The sequence below is a fragment of the Brassica napus genome, chromosome C1, assembly GCF_020379485.1.
Source record: "Brassica napus cultivar Da-Ae chromosome C1, Da-Ae, whole genome shotgun sequence".
NCBI classification, from domain to species: domain Eukaryota; kingdom Viridiplantae; phylum Streptophyta; class Magnoliopsida; order Brassicales; family Brassicaceae; genus Brassica; species Brassica napus.
The window spans coordinates 22,927,129-22,948,601 of record NC_063444.1 but is presented as its reverse complement, the minus strand read 5'-3'; the positions used below and the strand labels follow the sequence as shown (position 1 = coordinate 22,948,601).

General features: G+C 32.1%; 1 protein-coding gene and 1 long non-coding RNA gene across 3 annotated transcripts; both read right to left on the bottom strand.

Moving 5' to 3' along the window:
• Positions 1–2,537: 2,537 nt before the first annotated feature.
• LOC106385274 lies at positions 2,538–4,061 on the bottom strand. Its single transcript, XR_001277154.3, has 2 exons — positions 3,498–4,061; positions 2,538–3,242 (listed from the first exon to the last, which is right to left on the bottom strand). It is a non-coding gene; the product is annotated as an uncharacterized LOC106385274 (long non-coding RNA).
• Positions 4,062–10,349: 6,288 nt separating this feature from the next.
• Positions 10,350–13,812, bottom strand: LOC106385028 (wax ester synthase/diacylglycerol acyltransferase 6-like). 2 transcript variants are annotated; one of them, XM_013824968.3, is made up of 7 exons: positions 13,386–13,812; positions 11,815–12,432; positions 11,643–11,709; positions 11,426–11,538; positions 11,132–11,341; positions 10,876–11,013; positions 10,350–10,767 (listed from the first exon to the last, which is right to left on the bottom strand). In XM_013824968.3, the coding sequence occupies exons 1-7, from the start codon at positions 13,611–13,613 to the stop codon at positions 10,609–10,611; spliced, it is 1,533 nt and encodes a 510-aa protein (XP_013680422.1). In that variant the 5' UTR covers positions 13,614–13,812; the 3' UTR covers positions 10,350–10,608. The 2 variants fall into 2 exon arrangements, with proteins under 2 accessions (XP_013680422.1, XP_013680423.1); XM_013824969.3 differs by having other exon boundaries at positions 11,426–11,535.
• Positions 13,813–21,473: the final 7,661 nt, after the last annotated feature.

The window sequence follows — 21,473 nt, the reverse complement described above, 5'->3', positions numbered from 1 at the left end:
AGGGTATATGGTTTGGGTTTAGGGTCTAAGATTTGGTTTAGGGTATAGAGTTTGGATTTAAGGTTTACGGTTTGGGTTTGGGGTCTAGGATTTGAGTTTGGAGTATACGGTTTGGGTTTAGGGTCTAGGATTTAGGTTTAGGGTATAGGGTTTGGGTTTAAGATTTATGGTTTAGGGTTGAGAATTTAATATTTCGGATTTACAGTTTAGCTGGCGGCGTCAGCGTTGTTAAAATTAGCATTATTCCTTTTTTTAGTTATTTTTAAATAAATTTAATATTTTTTAATTAATTGTCTATGTGGCATTTTGATTGATCCTAGAATGAGAAGTGAATTTAAAAGTTCACTGTAGGGGGTGAACCTAAGTTTTGTTCGGTATGCGCTTATAGTGCTAAATGTAACAACTGATTGTATTTTTCACCCTATATTGAAAAGTATGGAGTGTCTTAGGAAATTTTTCCTTATTGAGAGTATTTTTATTGTTCGTGTAACTTTGACTTATGAATGCATCGTTAGCCTTAATTCATAAGGTTCAGATGTTCCATGGATTGTGAGATTTCATAAATTCATCTTTTCTTTGTCATCTTCATAAATTAATCTCTCTCAATTTTTGTGTTAGTTACAATGCAATTATGTAGAGTTGGATCTAGGCATAGGCCATTGAAACATTGGCGTCCCCAAATATTTGGAAGTTTTTTGCATAGAAAAAACTTCCAAATTTTGAAAAAAAATATTTATTAAAGTTCATAAAATTATCAAGCTTCTAAAATTATAGATCTGGCCCCGCAATTATGAAATTTGCTATCTATTGCTTATCCTTATAGTGTAATTTTCTTGTTAATAATTTATAGACATGATAATATATATTTTAAATTATTTGATAAATATATCATCAAGCTTTTTCTGAATTTTTGGATTTTCATTTCGATCTTCTATTGCTACTGCATAAGGCATCTGGGAGAATATATATATTTTTTTTTTGTAACTTAAATCTGAGAGAATATTTGCTTCCCGTTTTCCAAACTAATATTCTTCGATGTAAGTTAATTTTCAATTTTCCTTTTAAAAAAAAAAAAATCTTTTCATCTTTATATTGTCTTTCTTTTGGTCGGTTTACATCGTTTAACTATATGTGATTTGGTTTCTTTAATGCTTTTTGGCTTATCCCAGTCTTATAATCCGTGTATGCGTTGTCGTGTTTTCTTAAAATATAATTTGTGTATGTGTGTTATTGTGTATGGGTTGAAGTTGATGTTCACGTAGGTTAAGATTACATTTGATATGCTAAGAAGTCATTTTACGACGCATGTTATTTTTGAGGTACATTATTTTAGAAATTTTCAAGAAGAGGAATGATAACTGTAAAAAAAAAAAAAATTGGCTTTGTCATTTCTGTTCTTTTTGTTGGTCTAAAATGATGATAAGAATCATTTTTAATTCTGCTTCGTTTAGATAATGCTTCTACTTCTAACTAAATATCTTTCTTTTAGTCTCTCCTGACCAAAATAAAATTACAATCAAACCCAATATTAAGTAAATTAAAAGAAAAATAAAAGAGCTAACTATGGTTTTATTATCATAGAAAAAATCAAGATAACAACAAATGAGGAAGTGGCCGCATGATATAGACTGTACTATCTTCTTGCATGACATACAACACAATAAGCGATATATGTAATATGTAGTTTTTTTTTTCCACTTTGGTTACAACTCTTCGAGACAATAGAAATAGTTACCTCGAACCAGTTTAGATGTTCTTGAAACTATTCTGGAATGTCTATCTCTAAATTCTTGGAGCCCAATGACTTGGCAAAACCTGTTTTCAAGAACGACCAACTCTAAGGTTTTGAGGCTGTAATGTGATTTGTGTTTCCCTAAATATTTTTTCAATTGTCTAAGCAGTTATGCGTGGAGATATGCTCTTCCAATCCTCCAGTTAAAGCGATTTAAGGCAATTGGTTTTGCATGGTATCATTGCGATCATGAACTTAGCCTAGTGATGACCAAGCGCTTGTGGTCGAGTGGCGCGAGGCGAGTTCGTTGGTCCTAAGGGCCGCGGGTTCGATCCTCCCTCTCAGATATACCCAAGTGTTTGGCCAGGCAATTGGGTATCTAATTCCCATAGTAACAAATGGGCTGCCTCGCGCCGAGGGGTTAGTCCCCTGGGGTTGAGATCCCTCCAAGGTTAATCAAAAAAAAAAAAAAAAACAAAAAAAAAAAACAAAAAACAAAAAAAAAAAAAACTTAGCCTAGTGATACCTTTAACAAATCATCAACATCTCCCCTGAATCATGATACCTTAGTCCGTATTTGTGTAGATTATATCTGAATACCAGATGCAATCTTCCACCAACAAAAACAATAGTGCAGACCAAAATGATAAAATACAGAAAAGCCAACAAAAAAGACCAGAGACTTTGCCTTCTATATTGCTGCAGAGAATCAAGTTGTGATCTTTTCACATTAGCACAAGCTGTTTAGACTCAATTCCAAAACCACCAGCTAGTGTTTGATAGCTATTGGGTTTTCAACTCAAGAGAGAGAAAGCAAGCAGTTAAAGGAATCAACATAGATAACCATGTGTTTCGTTGTTTAAAAAAAACATGTGATCCACATTACAAACACAAACAGTGAGCCAAAATTACTCTGCTCACGCCTCTATCCATGAAACGATTTGCAGTCTGACAAAGAAAATAAGGAACATTCGTTAATACGTAGAAAGATGCATATCACACCAATACCATGATTCAACAACCGCCAGTTAAACTTAACAAAATAGCATGAGAGTGAGTTCTAATCTTCTTCTGCATTTGTTTTGCTTCTTGATCATCTTTCAATTTCAATGTGTATAACAATCTTCGTAAGCCACTTAGAACCATCACAGAATTCTGAAAAAACAGTTTTCAATTTTGTGCCCAAACATAAAGAACTATCTAACGTATAACATATAACAACATGAACTCAAAAATTGATTACCAGCTTCGTAATAAGTGAGGTAAAATGAAATGGTAAAACTTCTAGTTAAATCTTTTGCAGAAACACACACCTCTGTTATCGCAACCAGTATCAAAATCTTCCAAAGAATGAAACCTGAATCTCTTTGCTCAATTGAATAGCAGTTTCCTTCGGAAGAAGTAAATCTTATAACCATCGGAAAAAAAAAATCAAAACCCAAACCTTGTCATCCTTCTTCTTCTTCTGCTCAAGTTCATCCTCTGTAAGGATCTTCTTGTCTGCTTCGGTCTGCGTAATTCAGATAACAAACATGAGATTAGCCGACTTAAAAGACGACGCAAAAATTCGAAATCCGGCAACAATTACCAATACCATCGTTTAAAGTATAAGACTATAAGATTTGGGAAAACCATATAAAATACATGTATTGGTTACTCTTAGCTTTACTGATAGCCTATTTATACAAAAAAAAAGGAACATCTCCTTTTAACTCGATCTGACATGAAGGACACGAAGATATAAATCATGTTTGACGTTGTTAACCTTCTCTTTTCGTTGACCCAACCAAAGTATCTATAGCCTGGTATGATGATTTCGTTTTGAAGAAATAGGTGAAGCATAAGGATTTAGAGAGGAGATATATATACATATGCAGTTGTAAATTTGTGGAAAATGCAAGAGTTGAATAGGCATTAATTATCGTAGTGAATGTGTGAGGCTTTATGAATCATGAAGTGGGAGACCGACGTTATGGAGGAGGTGAAAGGGGCAATGCGACGGGAGTGGGAAGATGAAGAAGATGATAGAACGATGCGTGGATTTGGACCCAAAAAAATACAAAAGGAAGCAGAAATTTGGTTATGGCCCATTCGTGTATTAAAGTATATAATGAAAATTGTTTAGACTGAGGTGACATGGCATCATGTCATTGGTTGATTAAATTTTCTGATGTGGACACCCTCCCCATGGCTTATATTTGCCTTTTAATAGTGTATATGATTAATTGATTAATTACTGTTGATTCATTTTGTATCTCTATAATAATATTTGAGAAGTCAGTTCTTTACGTGTTAAGCTCACGTTAACTCTCACAATGGTTGATTACAGTGATACCTTTAATGAATTAAAAATATTAGCTAATTGCCTTATCTAAATTTATTTCTATTTTTTTCCTTTTTATATTATTTCCAAATAACATATATAATCAAATAAAGCATTAGTTAAAATAAAAAATTATTATATAAAAACAAAAAATCATAAAAATGAAAGTTCGCAAAAATAATGTTAATATTTAAAATAACATATTTCCTTTGAAATATAATCTTGAGTAATATAAATGATATATATATATATATATATAATATTATTTAAAAAGTCAGTTTCCTACGTGTCATACTCACGTTAACACTCATAGTGATTTATTACTGCAATACCTTTAATGAATTGAATTCATTATTATAATTGGTATTACTAATATATTTCCTTTTATTCATAATATTTTGTAATTACATTATTATTATAAAGGAATCTCTTGTAACCAAAATGTTATCAAAAAGTAAATTTATATAAAAATAATACCTTTAACATTAAAATATACAAGAAATTTATATATTTGAAAGAACAAAACTTAGTTTTATAAATATACAAAACTTAGGTGTGGTGAATCTTTAAATTCACCACACCTCTTATCACCAATCAAATTGCCACCTAGATAAGTAATAAAAAATGTTATTTTTACAAAAAAAATTAAAATAATAGAAAAAAATAATGGCGCCAGTTTTAACGACATTAACACCGTTAGCTAAACCCCAAACCCTAAATCCTAAACTTTAAACCCTAAATTTAAACCCTAAAACCAAAACCCTATACCTAAACCCCATATTCTAAATCCTAAACCCCATATTATTATATAAAAACAAAAAATCATAAAAATGAAAGTTCGCAAAAATAATGTTAATATTTAAAATAACATATTTCCTTTGAAATATAATCTTGAGTAATATAAATGATATATATATATATATATATATAATATTATTTAAAAAGTCAGTTTCCTACGTGTCATACTCACGTTAACACTCATAGTGATTTATTACTGCAATACCTTTAATGAATTGAATTCATTATTATAATTGGTATTACTAATATATTTCCTTTTATTCATAATATTTTGTAATTACATTATTATTATAAAGGAATCTCTTGTAACCAAAATGTTATCAAAAAGTAAATTTATATAAAAATAATACCTTTAACATTAAAATATACAAGAAATTTATATATTTGAAAGAACAAAATTTAGTTTTATAAATATACAAAACTTAGGTGTGGTGAATCTTTAAATTCACCACACCTCTTATCACCAATCAAATTGCCACCTAGATAAGTAATAAAAAATGTTATTTTTACAAAAAAAATTAAAATAATAGAAAAAAATAATGGCGCCAGTTTTAACGACATTAACACCGTTAGCTAAACCCCAAACCCTAAATCCTAAACTTTAAACCCTAAATTTAAACCCTAAAACCAAAACCCTATACCTAAACCCCATATTCTAAATCCTAAACCCAAAACGTAGACTCTAAAACCAAACCCTAAACCCAAACCTTGGATCCTAAACCCAAACCCTATACCCTAAATATTTGGGTTAATGTTGATGTTGTTCCTTTAGGATTTAAGGTTTGGGTTTAGAGTCTAGGGTTTGGGTTTAGGGTCTAGGTTTTAGGTTTAGGGTTTACGGTTTGGGTTTATGGTCTAGGATATCGGTTTAGGGTATACGATTTAGGTTTTGGATCTACGGTTTGGGTTTAGGATATAGGGTATAGGATTTGGGTTTAGGGGTTAGGGTTTAGATTTATGGTTTATAATTTAGGATTTAGGATTTTGTTAGTGGTGTTAGCGTTATTAAAATTGGTGTTTTTATTTTTTTCAGCTATTTTAATTTTTTTAAAAAATTAATATTTTTATTATTAATTTAGGTGGCACTTTGATTGGTGATAAGATGTGTGGTGAATTTAAAGGTTAAACCTAAGCTTTGTTCTATTTGAAACCCATGATCAGTTACATATATACAAAATTATTAATGTATTTTAATAAAGCATGTGCTTCCTTTTCTAATTTACTTATTTCCTCATACATTTAAACAATATTCTTATTTTAGGTATTTTCTTAATTAAAAGGAAAATACATTAATTAGAAAATTCGTAAATATTATTTCCCCTTATTTACAATTTATGAATGTACGTAAATACTTTATCAAGATTTTTATTTAGGATGTGGCATAGATAATTTCCATTTGATGTTGTTTTCGGAATGACCATAAACAAGAGTCAATATCAATTATTGGAGAAAGTTGGTTCATTTATCTAAAACCTATTTTTTTTTCTGACGGACAAGTATATAACCCATATCCGAAAATTATTAATGGTAATGAAAAAGGCAATTAATAAAAGTCAACCAAAAATGTTGTCTATAAATATTAATTAGTTTAAATTGATTTTTTATTTTTTTTAACTAAATAAACATTTGATTGTTTCAACAAAAAAAAATATTTTTAGTTCAGTAAATTTTCCATTTAATGTTATTTTATGTTATACAACTTTCACCTAAACAGAATATTTTTTTCTTAGTTATTATATTTCATTATTTATGAACTGTTAAATGATTAGGGGTCTGTAAAATTTTATTGAAATTAAGATATTTAACTAGAATAATAATAAATGATATTACAGTCATAACTAACAGCATTAACTAAAATTAATTAACTATACTAAATTTAAACCATATCACAATTTTAGAAATAAATATCGTGGCCAAACTAAATATTTTTTAAAAATCAAACAGGGCAACTAAATAACTCATAAATTAAAACTGTAATTTAACTAACATAAACAAATACATAAACAATTAAAAACCAAAATTAATAAAAATATTACCCAAATTATTATACTTTAGTTTTTCGTAAATATTCACTTCCACGCCCATGCGCGGGTGAATCACCTAGTAAACAAAGAAGAGGTAAACAAAAAGGCTGTTAGAAAGAACAAAACGTTACAAATACTTTAGTATTAGAAAAAAAAATGTATCTAATCTATTAAAACAAAAGAAAATTGCCAAAAATGACTCAAACTTTAATTTTAAATGCAAAAACATACATTATATTCCATTAAATACAAAAGTAATTCAAAAAGCTACTGAATTATAACCAACTATTTATGACAAAAAAAGAGATAGTATGCATTTTTTAAGAATATAATTCCAGTAAATCTTATGTTGTTTTGTATGTCTCTGCGAGAAGACTTCTCAAAGTAGATTTTAAAAATAATTTATAAATTTTATAAAAAAAAAATGTATCTAATCTATTAAAACAAAAGAAAATTGCCAAAAATGACTCAAACTTTAATTTTAAATGCAAAAACATACATTATATTCTATTAAATACAAAAGTAATTCAAAAGGCTACTGAATTATAACCAACTATTTATGACAAAAAAAGAGATAGTATGCATTTTTAAGAATATAATTCCAGTAAATCTTATGTTGTTTTGTATGTCTCTGCGAGAAGACTTCTCAAAGTAGATTTTAAAAATAATTTATAAATTTTATAAAAAATATTTTTATGGAGAAAAATATAAATCAGGTAATTATAAAGATTTGTAAATGATATAAATTAAGATCTAGGAAAATTGAATTGTTTTCAACATAGATGAGTGAATGTTGATTGAGTCATGATATTTTTTGGTTTAGGGTTTGGTAACATATGTTATAGTATTGTTTGTATTTTTAGCTTAAATTTTGGAATCTTTATTTTTTTAAATAAAATTAAAGTTGACCTATATGTGTTTAGTTTTGTGTATATTAAACATTTTAAAGGTTTATTTTAAGTTTAATGAAGTGTTTGTAGTTATTTTAAGTTTAATACATGTAATCAATAGATCTAATTTTAAAGGATTGGAAGGTAAAAACCATGTAATGAAAAACCTTTAAAAACAAAATAAAATCAATGAGAAAAATATGAGATAAAAATGAGAAATTGATATAAAGTTTATTGTTTTGAAGTTCAAAGAGATTAGACAGAGGTTAGAGAGTTTTAAAGTGAGAAACATTACATATTTGTTGCAGCCATTAGAGTTGAAGAAAGAGAATGTGTAAATTTTTTTTATATATGGAGATAAAATTCCAATAAGGTTAAATATTTTCGATTCAGAAGACTTTCAGGTAAGTCTTCTAATAGAAAACTTCTTAGTGCATTATTTGTTGGAAAACTTAAGTCATCTAAACCCTAAACTCGAAATAACTAAATAAGTCGAAACATACACTTCATAAAATTTAAAATCAACTTTAAAAGTGTTTAATATACACAAAACTAAAGTCAAAATTTAATTTGTCAAAAAAAGTTAAGCTTCCAAAATCTAACCTTAAAAATACAAACAATAACTACAACATATGTTACTATGTTACTAAACTTTAAACCAAAAAATACCATGACACACTGCATACATTCATATGTGTTGAAAATAATTCAATTTTACTAGATCTTAATTTATATCATTTAAAAATATTTATAATTACATGATTTCAATCTTTCCCCATCAAAATATTGTTTATAAAATTTATAAATTATTTTTAAGATCTACTATATGAGAAGATTTACAGAACCCCAGAAGACTTTTGGAGGTTATATTCGTAAAAATTCATTCTGATTTTTTTTGTTTGATCATAAAGGACTGGTTGTAATTTCACAAGAACTTTAGGATATTTTTGCATTTGATTGAAGTGTGGTTATACTTTTGCATTTTAAATCATGTCTTGAGTAATTTTTGGCAAATTCTCCTAAATTTTACTACAAACGGTAAAATTTATTCACGGACATGTATGTTACAACATGCTCTATAATGCATGATCATAACTTTAAAAATACGTTTACAATATATTTGGTACAATAAGACAACCATTAATTTCGGGAAAATTATCAAATATGACCTACAACTTGATTTTAAATACAAAATTTTATCTCAAATCAATCAAATGCAAAAATAACATAAAATGCTAGCAAAATTACAACCAGTATTTTATGAGCAAACAAAAAACATCTGCACTTTTACGAATATAACCCCTGTAAATTCGTCGGTGGTTTGTGAAGTCTTTTGTGAGAAAACTGCCCAAGAAGCTAAAAGACTTCCCAATAAGTCTTCTTGTGTAGTAAATCTTAAAAAAATTAAAAAAATATTTTTTGGGGAAATTTTTGAAATCATGTAATTATAAACATTTCTAAATCATGTAAATTTAAATTTACTAAAATTGAATTGTTTTCAACATAGATGAGTGAATATAGGTTGTAAGTCATGAATTTCTTTGGTTTAGGGTTTGGTAACATATTTTGTAGTATTGTTTGTATTTTAAGGTTAGATTTTAGAATCTTAATTTTCTTAAAGAAAATTCAATTAGATATATATATATATATATGTTTAGTTTTTTATATATTAAACACTTTGTAAGTTGATCATATGTTTAATGAAACGTTTGTTTCTATTTAGTTAGTTATTTGATTTTAGGGTTCATAAGATTTTTTGTAAATTTTTCTCGTACAAATAGTAAATTTAAGTGTTAAGAAGACTTCTTAGGAAGCCTTCTATAAGAAAATTTTCCAAGAAGTTTTTTGAACGAAAATATTTAATCTAATTGAAATTTTATCTTCTTATATATAAAGAAAATCTCTCTAATCTTCTCAAATGGATGTGACAAAAATGTAATGTTTTCCACTCTAAAAATCTACAACCTCTCTCTAGTCTCTTTGAATTTGAAAAACTAAACTTTATATCAATTTTACATTTTTGTGTCTCGTGTCTTTCTCACTAAATTATCTTTTTATGCATGTTTTTCATTATATGGTTTTCATCTTCCACTCCTTTAAAAGTAGATCTATAATTTTTGGATATGTATTTTTGTGTGTGTTTATATGTTAGATTCTATAAAAATTATAGATTCAATCTAATGTGATTTTATTTATTTATTATTTAAGTATTAAAACTTATTTTTGAAATTTTTCTCTTTTGAACGTTTTTACATATGCTGATTTTTTTCGAATCTGAGTTAAACTTTGGAAGACTACGGAAGATTTACTGAAATTACCATCGTCAAGTAGTCGATGAGTGTCACTTATGATCGTAGGATCTACGGTCAAAGAAACCGTCATCTTGTTCATGTAGCTTTGGAAATGCATCATCTGAATTATATCATATTGATTTGATTGGTTTGAGTAACTACTAATTAGTTTTTGGATTAACCTCGGTCCCAAACATAAAACGTAGCTGACATACGGCAGGATGCTACTAAGTCGCTGACAACGGCACAAACTAATAAAGAATCGGCCATGATCAACTTTCCACCAGATGATGACGTGGTTAACATTTATTTGAAAACTGTATTTATTACAAAATAATTATCAATTAACATGGTAGCCTTCCAAGCATGGACATCACTGAAGCTTACAAGGGAGTGATATTGTCGGAGTGACCATAAATTTTCAAACCCAATTTATATATTTAAAGGATTAATCAGTACTATATGATATCATGATTATATCTCCTAGTACGTTTTATCTTCTTTCAAACGTTTTAATAAGAAGATTAGAATAAAGATTTCTCTCAATCTACTAATGAATGGAGCCTCGTTCTTGGACAGCAGCTTTGATGTTTTTTAGAGATTCCTCCCAGTCGTCAAGTAGCCGATGAGTATCGCTTATGACCGTTGGATCTACGGTCAAAGAAATCGTCATCTTGTTCATATAACTTTGGAAATGCATCGTCAAAGCCTAATCAAATTAGACCATTTGAGATCGTCAAATCTTACTGATCACTAATTCTAAAAAAACAATAAAAGGCAAAATCATTACATAAAATAAAATGATCTAAAACCTTACATGGGGATGGCCATAAACACTAGGGGCCATATAAGCGATAGGATGTCCAAAGAAGCTGATTTCTTCAATAGGACCAATCAAGTTTGAGAAGGACATCGTTGTGTTGGACAATGCTCTATTTATTATATTAGCTGTTATCTACATTCATTTCAATTCATATGATTAGATAAACGACCAATTGACAAAAATAAATGGTAAGTTAGGTATTGTTTTGTTGATGATGATTACAAATAGGCTAATTATTGTTCAAACTAACCTTAACGCCGAACGATTTAATCATCAATTTACCGACGATGAATGTTAGTGCAGCTTCTAACGAGTTTTTCTTCCGGTCGATGATTCTTTTGGCACTTCGAAGATGTTCCAACGGATCTTTGCGTAAGCCGATAGAAAACGGAAAGACTATGTAGCCGATCCAATTTCCCCATCTACACTTAGATCCTTTGGCCATCATATCAGATAGATCCTGTTTTAAGCCAAGAATTTAAATACTAATAAGTTTTTTATATGATCGTCGTTGAAAAAAAGGTGATAAAGTATATGAAATTGCCTGGATTCCAGTTGTGGGTCTTAGATTTACAAGTATAGCTGATCTTAGCCTTATTATTTTAGGCATATGATCTGAATTCCTTTGATCTTCTCCTAGTTTCTTCTTCTTCTCTACTATTATTAGTTTATCACAAGGTCATGAGAAGTGACTCGTTAATATTAATAGTATATGATATTTTAACATGTATATGTCAAAGCGTATATAAATATAGTTTTACCATATCTTGTTTCAAGGTATTGCGAGAGACCAGCCTGAGTTACTCCAAGTACTACATCGTTGACAGTCTAGAAAACCAAAAAAAAAAAAAAATTAATAAAAAGTATAAAAAACATATTGTAACAAGTAATAACGGTCGATGATAAAGACAAAAATATTGTTAGGAATCTTACCATGTTCATGGTATTCTTTATTAGCTTTATGTCGTCTAAGCTTACGGTACGATGAACCAAAGACATCCGTTTATGCTTACTTAGCCGGAAATCGCCTTTGATGGGTGTTTCAGTGTCCTTAAGGAACATTGCCGTAGCAATAAACTCCAACGCATCACACATCGTATTCAAAACCAACATTATCGCCGACCATAGAACCATAATTAACCACAAGAATCGGAAATCACCTCTTGAACCGGCCTTTAACCGGGAAGATCTGGACGATGATCGGTTTTGGTTCGGTAGAGTCGGTAGCTCGTCGGGGTTCGATGTTTTACGCATGCAAGCGAGGACAAGAGCCATTAGAGACATACCATCTCCTAAAGAGTGATGAAACTTCAAAACGGCGACGTTTTCAGCGTCAGAGGTTTTCAAATCGAGTAGGTGAAGCTCCCATAATGGCTTCGAGGTGTCTAAAGGGATCAACGTGAGGTCCGAGACGTAACTCTCAAGAAACTTATCTGCGTTTGCGTTCTCTATGTTTTGCGTTTGGATGTATGGTACGATGACGTGATCGCTGACGACCACGTTTGTCCGAACCCATATTTGTGTTTGACTATTCTTGTTCCTTCTGCTCACCTTCAAGTAATTAATTATTTAAATAAATGTTAAAATTAACATTAAAATCTCAAAACCTATAAATAGAGGTGAGGAGGAAAAAATGGTCAATTAGTTCTAAAATGGTCAAATTAAATAAATTTCCGTAAGGGTATAGGAAAAAAAGAATTATACGTATATGAATGATAGTTACATGTAAGAAAACAAAATGCAGAGACATATTTAAGTAATAACGTTAGAATAAAATAGATATTAAAGTAAGACATGAGCAAAATATTTGTAAGAGCAATCGCTTAACTTTGGAAACTAATATTCTCATAAACTTGATAAACTGAAGCGAGAACAAACAAAAAGTATTAATATTTTTTATCAAAAGGTATATAAACCTAAATGATTCAAACCCCCCCAAACCAGAATTATAATACATGAACAATAGTAAGCAGAGTACAAATATTAGCCTTTTATCAAATATTTACAAATTTAATTAGATATTTACACAATAATTATCATTTGGGTGGAAATCCTTTCCTACTGTTCAAATGCATTTTCCGTTAGATTTTATTTTCTAGACCAATTGGAACAGTATTCTTCCATTTTGGAATGCGAGCTTAGGAGAAAAGACCATACAAAAGATAATTGGTCAAGAAACAGTATCCCAACTCTACGGTCACGCAAAACTAGGAGAAAAGTCAAATAAAATATGTAAACCGATCAAAATATTGAAAAAGTTTGTATCCATCAAGAGAATTAATTTCTTTTTTTATTGGCTATATAAAGAATTTATAAATACGAGTTAAAACACACACATACACACACACACACATATATATATAATACACATATATAAGACAGACATATAAGTTTGGATAAATTATAGACATATAAGTTTGTTTTCAAATAAAACGAAGTTACAATTATGTAAACATATATACAATTAGTTGTATGTATGTAAGAGCTAAAAGTGTGGGACTCACCATTTTGCTGGAAAAACGAGGATGTCTGATCAAAGTTTGCTTTAATCCTTCCATAATAACATCTGGCTCGATCTTCTTCTTAACACCGATCACCGATATGACGTAACAATTAAACTCCGGAGCGTGGAACACGCGCGCCGCCGGACTAAGGGGTTGCTCATCTTCTTCTTCGTCTTTCCTCATGGTTGTCTCTGGTATCTTAATCTCCATGGCTTGGTGTTCGATCATAAGTTCATAACCCTTTTTTCTCTCTTAACTTTAAAATATTCTCACTTAATTAATATAGCCTCCAATTGTGTGCTAGGCCACGTTTCTCTTTATAATGTTTTTGGACGGTTGGGTCCACAATTTTACATACCAAACTTTAATAATATTTGTGGTTCCTGGCGTTTATTTAAAATGTTATTTTTTTTCTTTTATCGGGGAGTATCCGCACGGAATATTGTTTTATTGTTCTTAGATATGGTTTTCTGATGATGTGATTATGTGGTCAGTATTTATTTGTGAAGAGTATTATTTGATGTTTTATTATATTATGTAGTGGTAGGTAATAAATTAATATATTATGTGTTTATCTTTTTAATAATGTGTTGTTGTATATATAATACTATTTGTTAGTGGTGAAGTAAGTTTATGATGTAAAACATATTGAATTTCAATAACTTTATTTTAGGCATTTGTTGATTCTAAGATTAACGGCATCAAAATTGTATTTTAATTTTTCACATTTTTGAACATTACTCTTTTAAAGTGTTTTTTGCACTTCCCCCATCTTTTGACTTTGAGCTATCACTATCTATGTATTTTGTTTACATTTCTCGTGTGCAATGCTTCTCACCATCACTGGGAAAAGACTCATCTCCGTGCTCTTGTTTTTCCTCAGCTTCTTTTTCTGTGAGATTATCTGGTATTTGTTATAGATCAGGCATATTAGTTTCATGTTGTGCGGTTGTTTCTTATGGCGTTGTATGTTATTTTGGTCAATATTGGTCCTTTTTCCTTATGTTTTGGCTAAAGTTAGAAACTACATCTCGTTGGGTTGGGTCAGAGTTTAGTTGTCATTGATGTTGTTTTCCTCATCGTTGGTTTGCCATCAATAGTCTCTGCTCGTCTTGGTTTTCAAGATCTGATTTTTGGTGATCTGACTTCTACGCTCTTTTCCATAGCTCGAGGATGGCTCCACGGTTTGTTGATTTCATTTTGTCTCTTTTTATCACTTTGTTCTCTCATCTCGTTGCACCGTTCATCGTTGATCACGTCTCTTGTGGCTCTCCCTTTCGCCAAATTTGCTACCCCAAGTTTGGATAGTGTTTTTCTCTGTGTATGCTTTGTGCGCTTGGAAGGTTGTTTATGGTCTCTAGCTTAAGCTTTGGTTTCTCGGTGGTTGGCTTCCATTTTCCCCCACTCATGTTTTTTTATCTTTTTCTCATGCATCATTTGGTGTATGTGTGCGGAGTTAGTCTTTTAGAGCTTTGGTTTCTTCTATTTAGAGTTTTGTGGTTCTTCGCTTGCATGAGCGCCTTGTATGTGTTTTTTAGTTTGTGAGGTACTTCTTATCTCTTACTTGGTGGTTGTGCTTCCGGTTATTTAGACATGCGTCTTTTTGCTTCATTGTGACTTTGTTCTTCCGATGATTATTCTTTCTCTGGCCCACTTTTTTTGTTTTTTGCGCTGGTGTTTGATCGCGATCATTTGTGTTCCGGAGATTGCTTTGTCTCATATTTTATCTTTTTACCTTTTTCTGACATCTGCTTGTTCTAGCCAAGACATTCTATGGTAAGATGAGATATGTTATTCTTCTTTGTTGATCTTTTTTCAGCTCCAAACTTTTATTGAGTTAGTGTTACTAAAGTATTTTGCTTGTTCTTTCTCGATGTGGAAGTTTTATGTTTAGATCATGTATTGCATTCTAATTTCTTTTTATTAGTTTTGTCATTTTATATTTTTAATAGTTAAATAAATATATAATTTGTAAATTAAATAAAAAAAATGGTAAAAAAATAATAAAATAACAAAAATTATGTTATTTTTAGTTGTAAATAAATTAAATATGTAAAATATATTTCTATTATTTTATTTATTTTTGTATTCATCTTGAATTTTAGTGAACAATAAAATTGATTATCAAACTTCATATAATAATAGTTAATGCGGAAATAATTAGATAGTTCACGATTAGAAGTACTTGACCAAATTGCAATAATCTAAAAAAAAATGACTTAAAATATAAAAATAAATACATTGACGGCACGTGTCCCAAAAACTTCTGCCATTTGTCAGAAAAAAAAACAACTTTATATATAGAGATGGACGTCTAAAAATTAAAATACATAATATAACTGACTATAAAGTACTAAATAATTTAACTGACACTTAGGTGAAATATTAGACTAATTATTTTATCATTTACCTTCTCTTTATTAACGTCAATAGTGTGTGGTATCTTCATACATTAGATAAAGTAATAAATGTTGGATTTATCATTTTGATTCCCTGGAAATGGACCAATGAAAATTCAATATTTTGGAGATAATATAAGCATTTTAACGAATGGTAAGGAATTTAATGGGCTAGCTAGCTGCCTTGTTGTTTAGGTAATATGGGTTCTAAAACCTTCTTCCTTTTCTGAGATTAGAAATACCATTGATAAGAAAAAACATAGTGTTCTTAAGCTTTGTGGGGTTTTGGCTCTTTCCTAGCTTATTCTTTATCTCCGTTTTATCAGAAGATTAGTGTTGCAATCATTCTTAAAGATTGATTTTTCTTTTTCATCCGGCTTAGTGAGATTCTGGCTTAATTACTGTTTTTAATTTTATTATGTTTAGGACTTTAGCTTTTTAGTGTGTGAGTTTTGTCTCCGAAAATTTATAACATGCCAACTAAGTATTCCATTATTTTTTAATGAATGAAACATAGTGAACTTGTGAATAACATAACTAACTAGTGATAACATGTGCCGTGCACAGGGTAAGATGTAAATAAAATTTGTTTAATTTGCTAATGATTTCAAATTAACCATGGAGATTACATGTATAAATCTTGGATGGAAGATTATGTAATTTCACTCCATCCATTTGTGTTTCGTGTTTTTAGTTTTTCTTTTTACAACAATGACAATTCGATTACTCAAATTTAAGGTGGTCTGGGTAACCAGACTGGAATATAACAACTAATGTAACACAATTCTTTATGAAAAGATCTCCCACTTTTAGCTAGAAAATCCAAAATTTCATTATGCACTCTTGGGATATGAGATATCTTGAAGTCTGGGAAATATATCTTCAACGTCTTTGTCGTCTCCAATTCAGTTGCAAAACTTGGCCGTGCGTGAGACTCCTTTATCATCGTGATCAGATCGTTGCAATCCGTCCCAAAGTTTTGACATGACGAATGTTGTAGCATACTCTCCATTGCCCATCGTAATGCTTCCACTTCTGAATGTAAAGCGGTCTCTCGCCGCCTTAAGTTTTGCATCCCAATAAGTTGAATCTTCCCCAAACTATCCATCCAAACCCAACCACGACCACTGAAGTGTGCTATAGAGATCCACGAACCATCCACCATATAAGTATTATCCAAACATATGGCTTGGGATTCCTCCATATTGTGCTCTTGTGGAATGGGTGTTATCATTTCATTTGCATCAAACCAAGCTTGAAATTCACTTTCCGCATATCTAACTAGCTCCAAAAGATCCTTGTCTATCCCTCTAAAGAGTTTATTGTTCCGAGCCTTCTAAATATACCAAATTATCCAGGGATACGGATCTCAGTCTAATTCTGGTTCGACGATGCTATTTTTTCTCCGGAAAATATAATCTGTGTTGGAATAAATACTTGGTAGCAGAAAGATATTAACACTAGATGGTGCCGCTGATAGAGACCATACTTGCAGAGCTGGATGACATTCAAATATGGTATGAGTAACATTTTTTTCTGGTTCGCCACATCTTGGACAATAATTGTCGTATCTTAAAATACGACGGTTCAGGTTCCTTGTTACTGCCACTTGTCCTGTTATCAATTTCCATATAAGAAGACATATTTTCTGAGGTGATTTTACTTTTCAAGCAAAAGCTTGGAGTTTGGTAATATTGGGTTCTAGAATCTCCTTCTCTTCCAAAGTTTTTAATAGATTTTGTGCTACCCGGTAACCCGATTTAACCGTATATTGGTCGTTCTTTGTGTAATCCCAGCAAAAAGTATCACGGCGATGAGTTGAGCTTATGGCCAAACTCTGCATAAGAGGTATGTCATCAGGGACAACATAATTCTCTAGTAATCCAACATCTCATTCCTTTGATTCTCCAGTAATAAGTTCGCTTACTCGCATTTTCGGATTCAAAACAGGAACATAAGGTCGAGCATGCCTAGCTGGTGTGGTAGGGATCCAAGGGTTTTCCCAGATATTTACCTCATATCCAGAATGAATTTTTCGTCTAATCCCCAATAGCAGTAGTTTATGTGCCGCTGAAATACTGGTCCACACATATGATGGGTTGTTTACAAAGCTTAGCCGCAAAGGCCGACTCATTATGTAGTATCTTCTCTTAAATCTCGAGCCACTAGGGAATAAGGGTATTGGACAAGTCGCCATAGTTGTTTTGCTAATAGGGCCAGATTAAACTCATGGATCAACCTGAAACTAATCCCACTCTCTTCTCTCGGTATGCAGAGTTTTTCCCATTTTGTACAGTGAATTCCTCTCTTTGGTGGATTTGAGCTCCACCGGAATTGTGTAATGCCACTTGCGAGATTTTCACATATCTCAAGTGGGAGCAAGAAACTAGACATAACATATGTGGGCAGAGCGAACAATATAAACTTGATTAGGACTTCCTTTTCTCTTTTTGATAGCCATCTACACGTCCATCCATTCACTCTATTCATTAATTTATCCTTGAGGAAAGCAAACATCTTGCACTTGGAGCCCGTGATATCTTATGGAATTCCTAAGTATGTCCACATTCCTCCTTCATTCTGAATCCGAAGTGTATCTTTATTTTGTTGTCCCATATCCCGACCGACCCTCTTAGCAAAGAGTAACGAGGATTTCTCAAAGTTGATATATTGGTCGGATGGTTGTCCATATTTCCTGACTACTTTCATTAATTCTTCACATTCACGGAGTTCCGCCTTACAGAAGAAAATGCTATCATCAGTAAAGAGAAAGTGAGATATCGAGGGACGAGCGCGTGTGACACGCATCCCCGTTATCTTTCCTTGGTTCTCTGCTTGATTAAGAAGGCTAACGAGCGCTTCCGTGCATAGAATAAAAATGAAAGGAGACAAATGATCTCATTTACGTAGACCTCTCTCCGGAATAATGTTTCCTCTTGGTTGACCATTCATAAGTACCTTGTACTTAACCGACGTGATGCAACACATTATCCACTCTTTCCAAGTTTCTGAAAAACCTATTTTTCTCGTAACTGCTTCGATGAATGACCACTCCATCCTATCATACGCTTTACTCATGTCTGTCTTAATGGCCATCCTTTTATTTCGTCCACTAGGTTCGTCCGGAGTGCATGGAACATCACCTGAGCAATCATAATATTATCCAATATTTGTCGTCAAGCAACAAAGGCTTACTGGTTTTTGAGATTCGATCTGGAATAACTTTTTTTAATCTCTGGCATAAGACTTTGGATATTATCTTATAACTAACCACTACAAAAAAAGAGGTATTGATAGTAGAATATGATAGCATGGTTTTCCTAACTGCTATGAAAGATTGGAAAAAAAATTGGTTGACATTAATAGCATTTTATTAATGCTATTCTGTAAAATTAGTGAGTGGGAAGAGAAATTCATTAGTACCGCCATACTTAGGTGAAAAATTACACAAGCGCCAAAGATTCCCTTGTTAAGATATTTTCATTACTTAAGGTTAAAAAAAATCCAGTGTCACCAAAGAGACTTAAAAAAAAAAAGTCATTGAGAAAACTCACTCTTGAAACCGAAACACTTGACACCGGAACCATACCCTTGGTGATTCTCTCTTTCCATTCCATTTTCTGTTTTAATTCCTAATGTCGATTCTAATTTTCTGGGCACGGTGTTCGATCTATCCATTGTTTTTTTTTTGGTTCTGATTCTGAATTTTTTTTCCTAGATCTAGGATTTTCGTCACGGTGACTCCTTTATACGGTAATTTTTTTCTTGTTCAGAGAAGAGAGAGAGAGAGAGAGAGAGAGAGAGAGAGAGAGAGAGAGAGAGAGAGAGAGAGAGAGAGAGAATGGAGAAGAGATAGAGTTCGAAGAGGAGAAGACGTGATGGCTGGAAGAAGATGAGACGTCCTTGGAGATGGTAAGAGGAAGAAGAGGAGACGACAGAAGAAGAAGCGGAGTGGTGTCGGAGATGACGAAAGAAGAAGCAGACTTGTTCATCCCCGCTCTACCCTCGCTTGTGTCTCTCAATTTCTCAAAACCAGAGCTTCTTCTTCTCTTACACCAACTCGTGCTTTCTAACCCCTCAGGTTTGTCTCTGATCTCGAATCTGTTATGCCTCGTAAGGTGTATGTGAGGAAGAAGAGAGGAGCGAGAAAGGAAGTGGCGGGAGATTTGATTGAAGAAATAGAAGAGAAGTGAAAGACTCTGAGTCAGGCGGAGGCTTTCAGAATAAATAATGAGAAGGAACTTTATATACGGAGTCGTTCTGTTTTCTTATTCTTTATGCATTTTGTAATTCGAATCTGGAAATTAAAAACTGGAGTTCATCCTAGCGATCTGGTGATCGTCGAGCTCTGATTAATTGGAGTTAATCAGTAGCGAGTTGTAATTGATTTCTGAAGATTTCCATTACATTGTTGAATAAAATGATACTTGTTGGAGTTTATACCTTTGTTCATAACAAACTAGTGCGGTGTGACGTTCGGATCGAAGTACGCAATGGGGTCTTTGGATGAGGATGATCACATCGCTAGTGAGATATGCGGTCAGGTGCAGGATGTGACTCAGGATGTCGAGTATTTGAAGATCGGTTGGGAGAAGATGACAGCAGAGTATCAGGGTTCGCAGAGTCGTTTTACGGCGATCGAGGAGCGGTTGGAGAACATGGAAGCTCGATTTGAAACAGTCGATCAAAACGTTCAACAAATGACTCAAATCGTGTCTCGGATGGAGCGAATCTGTTCTACAGAGAAATTACAAGGCAAAGCGATCGCGACTTCTTCCAATCCGTCGGTTCAGGTATCTTCTACACTTCTGGAAGTAATCCATCGTCAGGTTTTCAGACAGTTATGGAGACTCGCAATGGATTTTTGAAGAAAATTGAGATGCATGTTTGTGATGACACTCGTCGATATAATTGGATTGCGAGGGTTGAAAGATATTTCGCATAGAGAACTTTACAGGAGAAGCTCGTTTGCACTTGGTCTCAATGAGCTTGGAAGGTCCAGCGTTAAACTGGTTCAATGGAGAGGTGGAAGCTGAGCCGTTTGGAGATTGGCGTCAGTTTAAGCGAAGACTAGTTGATCGTTTCTGTGGCAGTGTAGAAGAGGAACCAGGAAAGAGATTGTTTGGTATACGACAGACGGGTCTATACATGATTACGTCAATGAGTTTGAAGAGCTGGTTAGCTTAGTGCCTAATGTGGATGAGAAGAGTTTGATTGATGTCCTTTATAATGGTTTGAAACCGGCGATGCAAGAAGTTGTGAAGATGAAAGAACCACGAGGTCTTCGACAACATAAAGAAGCTGTTTTGAAAATGGAGTCGAGTGCCTTTTGTACGTTTGTAAATGCAGGCGGTTCAACTAGTCAAGAAGTCAAACGAACAGCGAACACTCAGTGGAAATCTAATGTTAATATTCAGAAGGCTAGAGTGGACGGACCACCACGAACCAATGGGACGGACAATACAGCTACAAACGCACCTCGTCAACCTTATATGTATACTAGGGAACATTTGAAGGAAAGAAAGTGTTTGTTAGCTTGGTTATCTTTGGGATTAAGCAGATATTAGTGTCATTAAGACCATTAGCTATGGATCCCTTAAAAGGGAATTGATTAACCATATGAGTTAAATCCTCCTTTACGATATCCCATAATTTTTGATAGAAAAGAGCTATCATCCCATTCAATGAC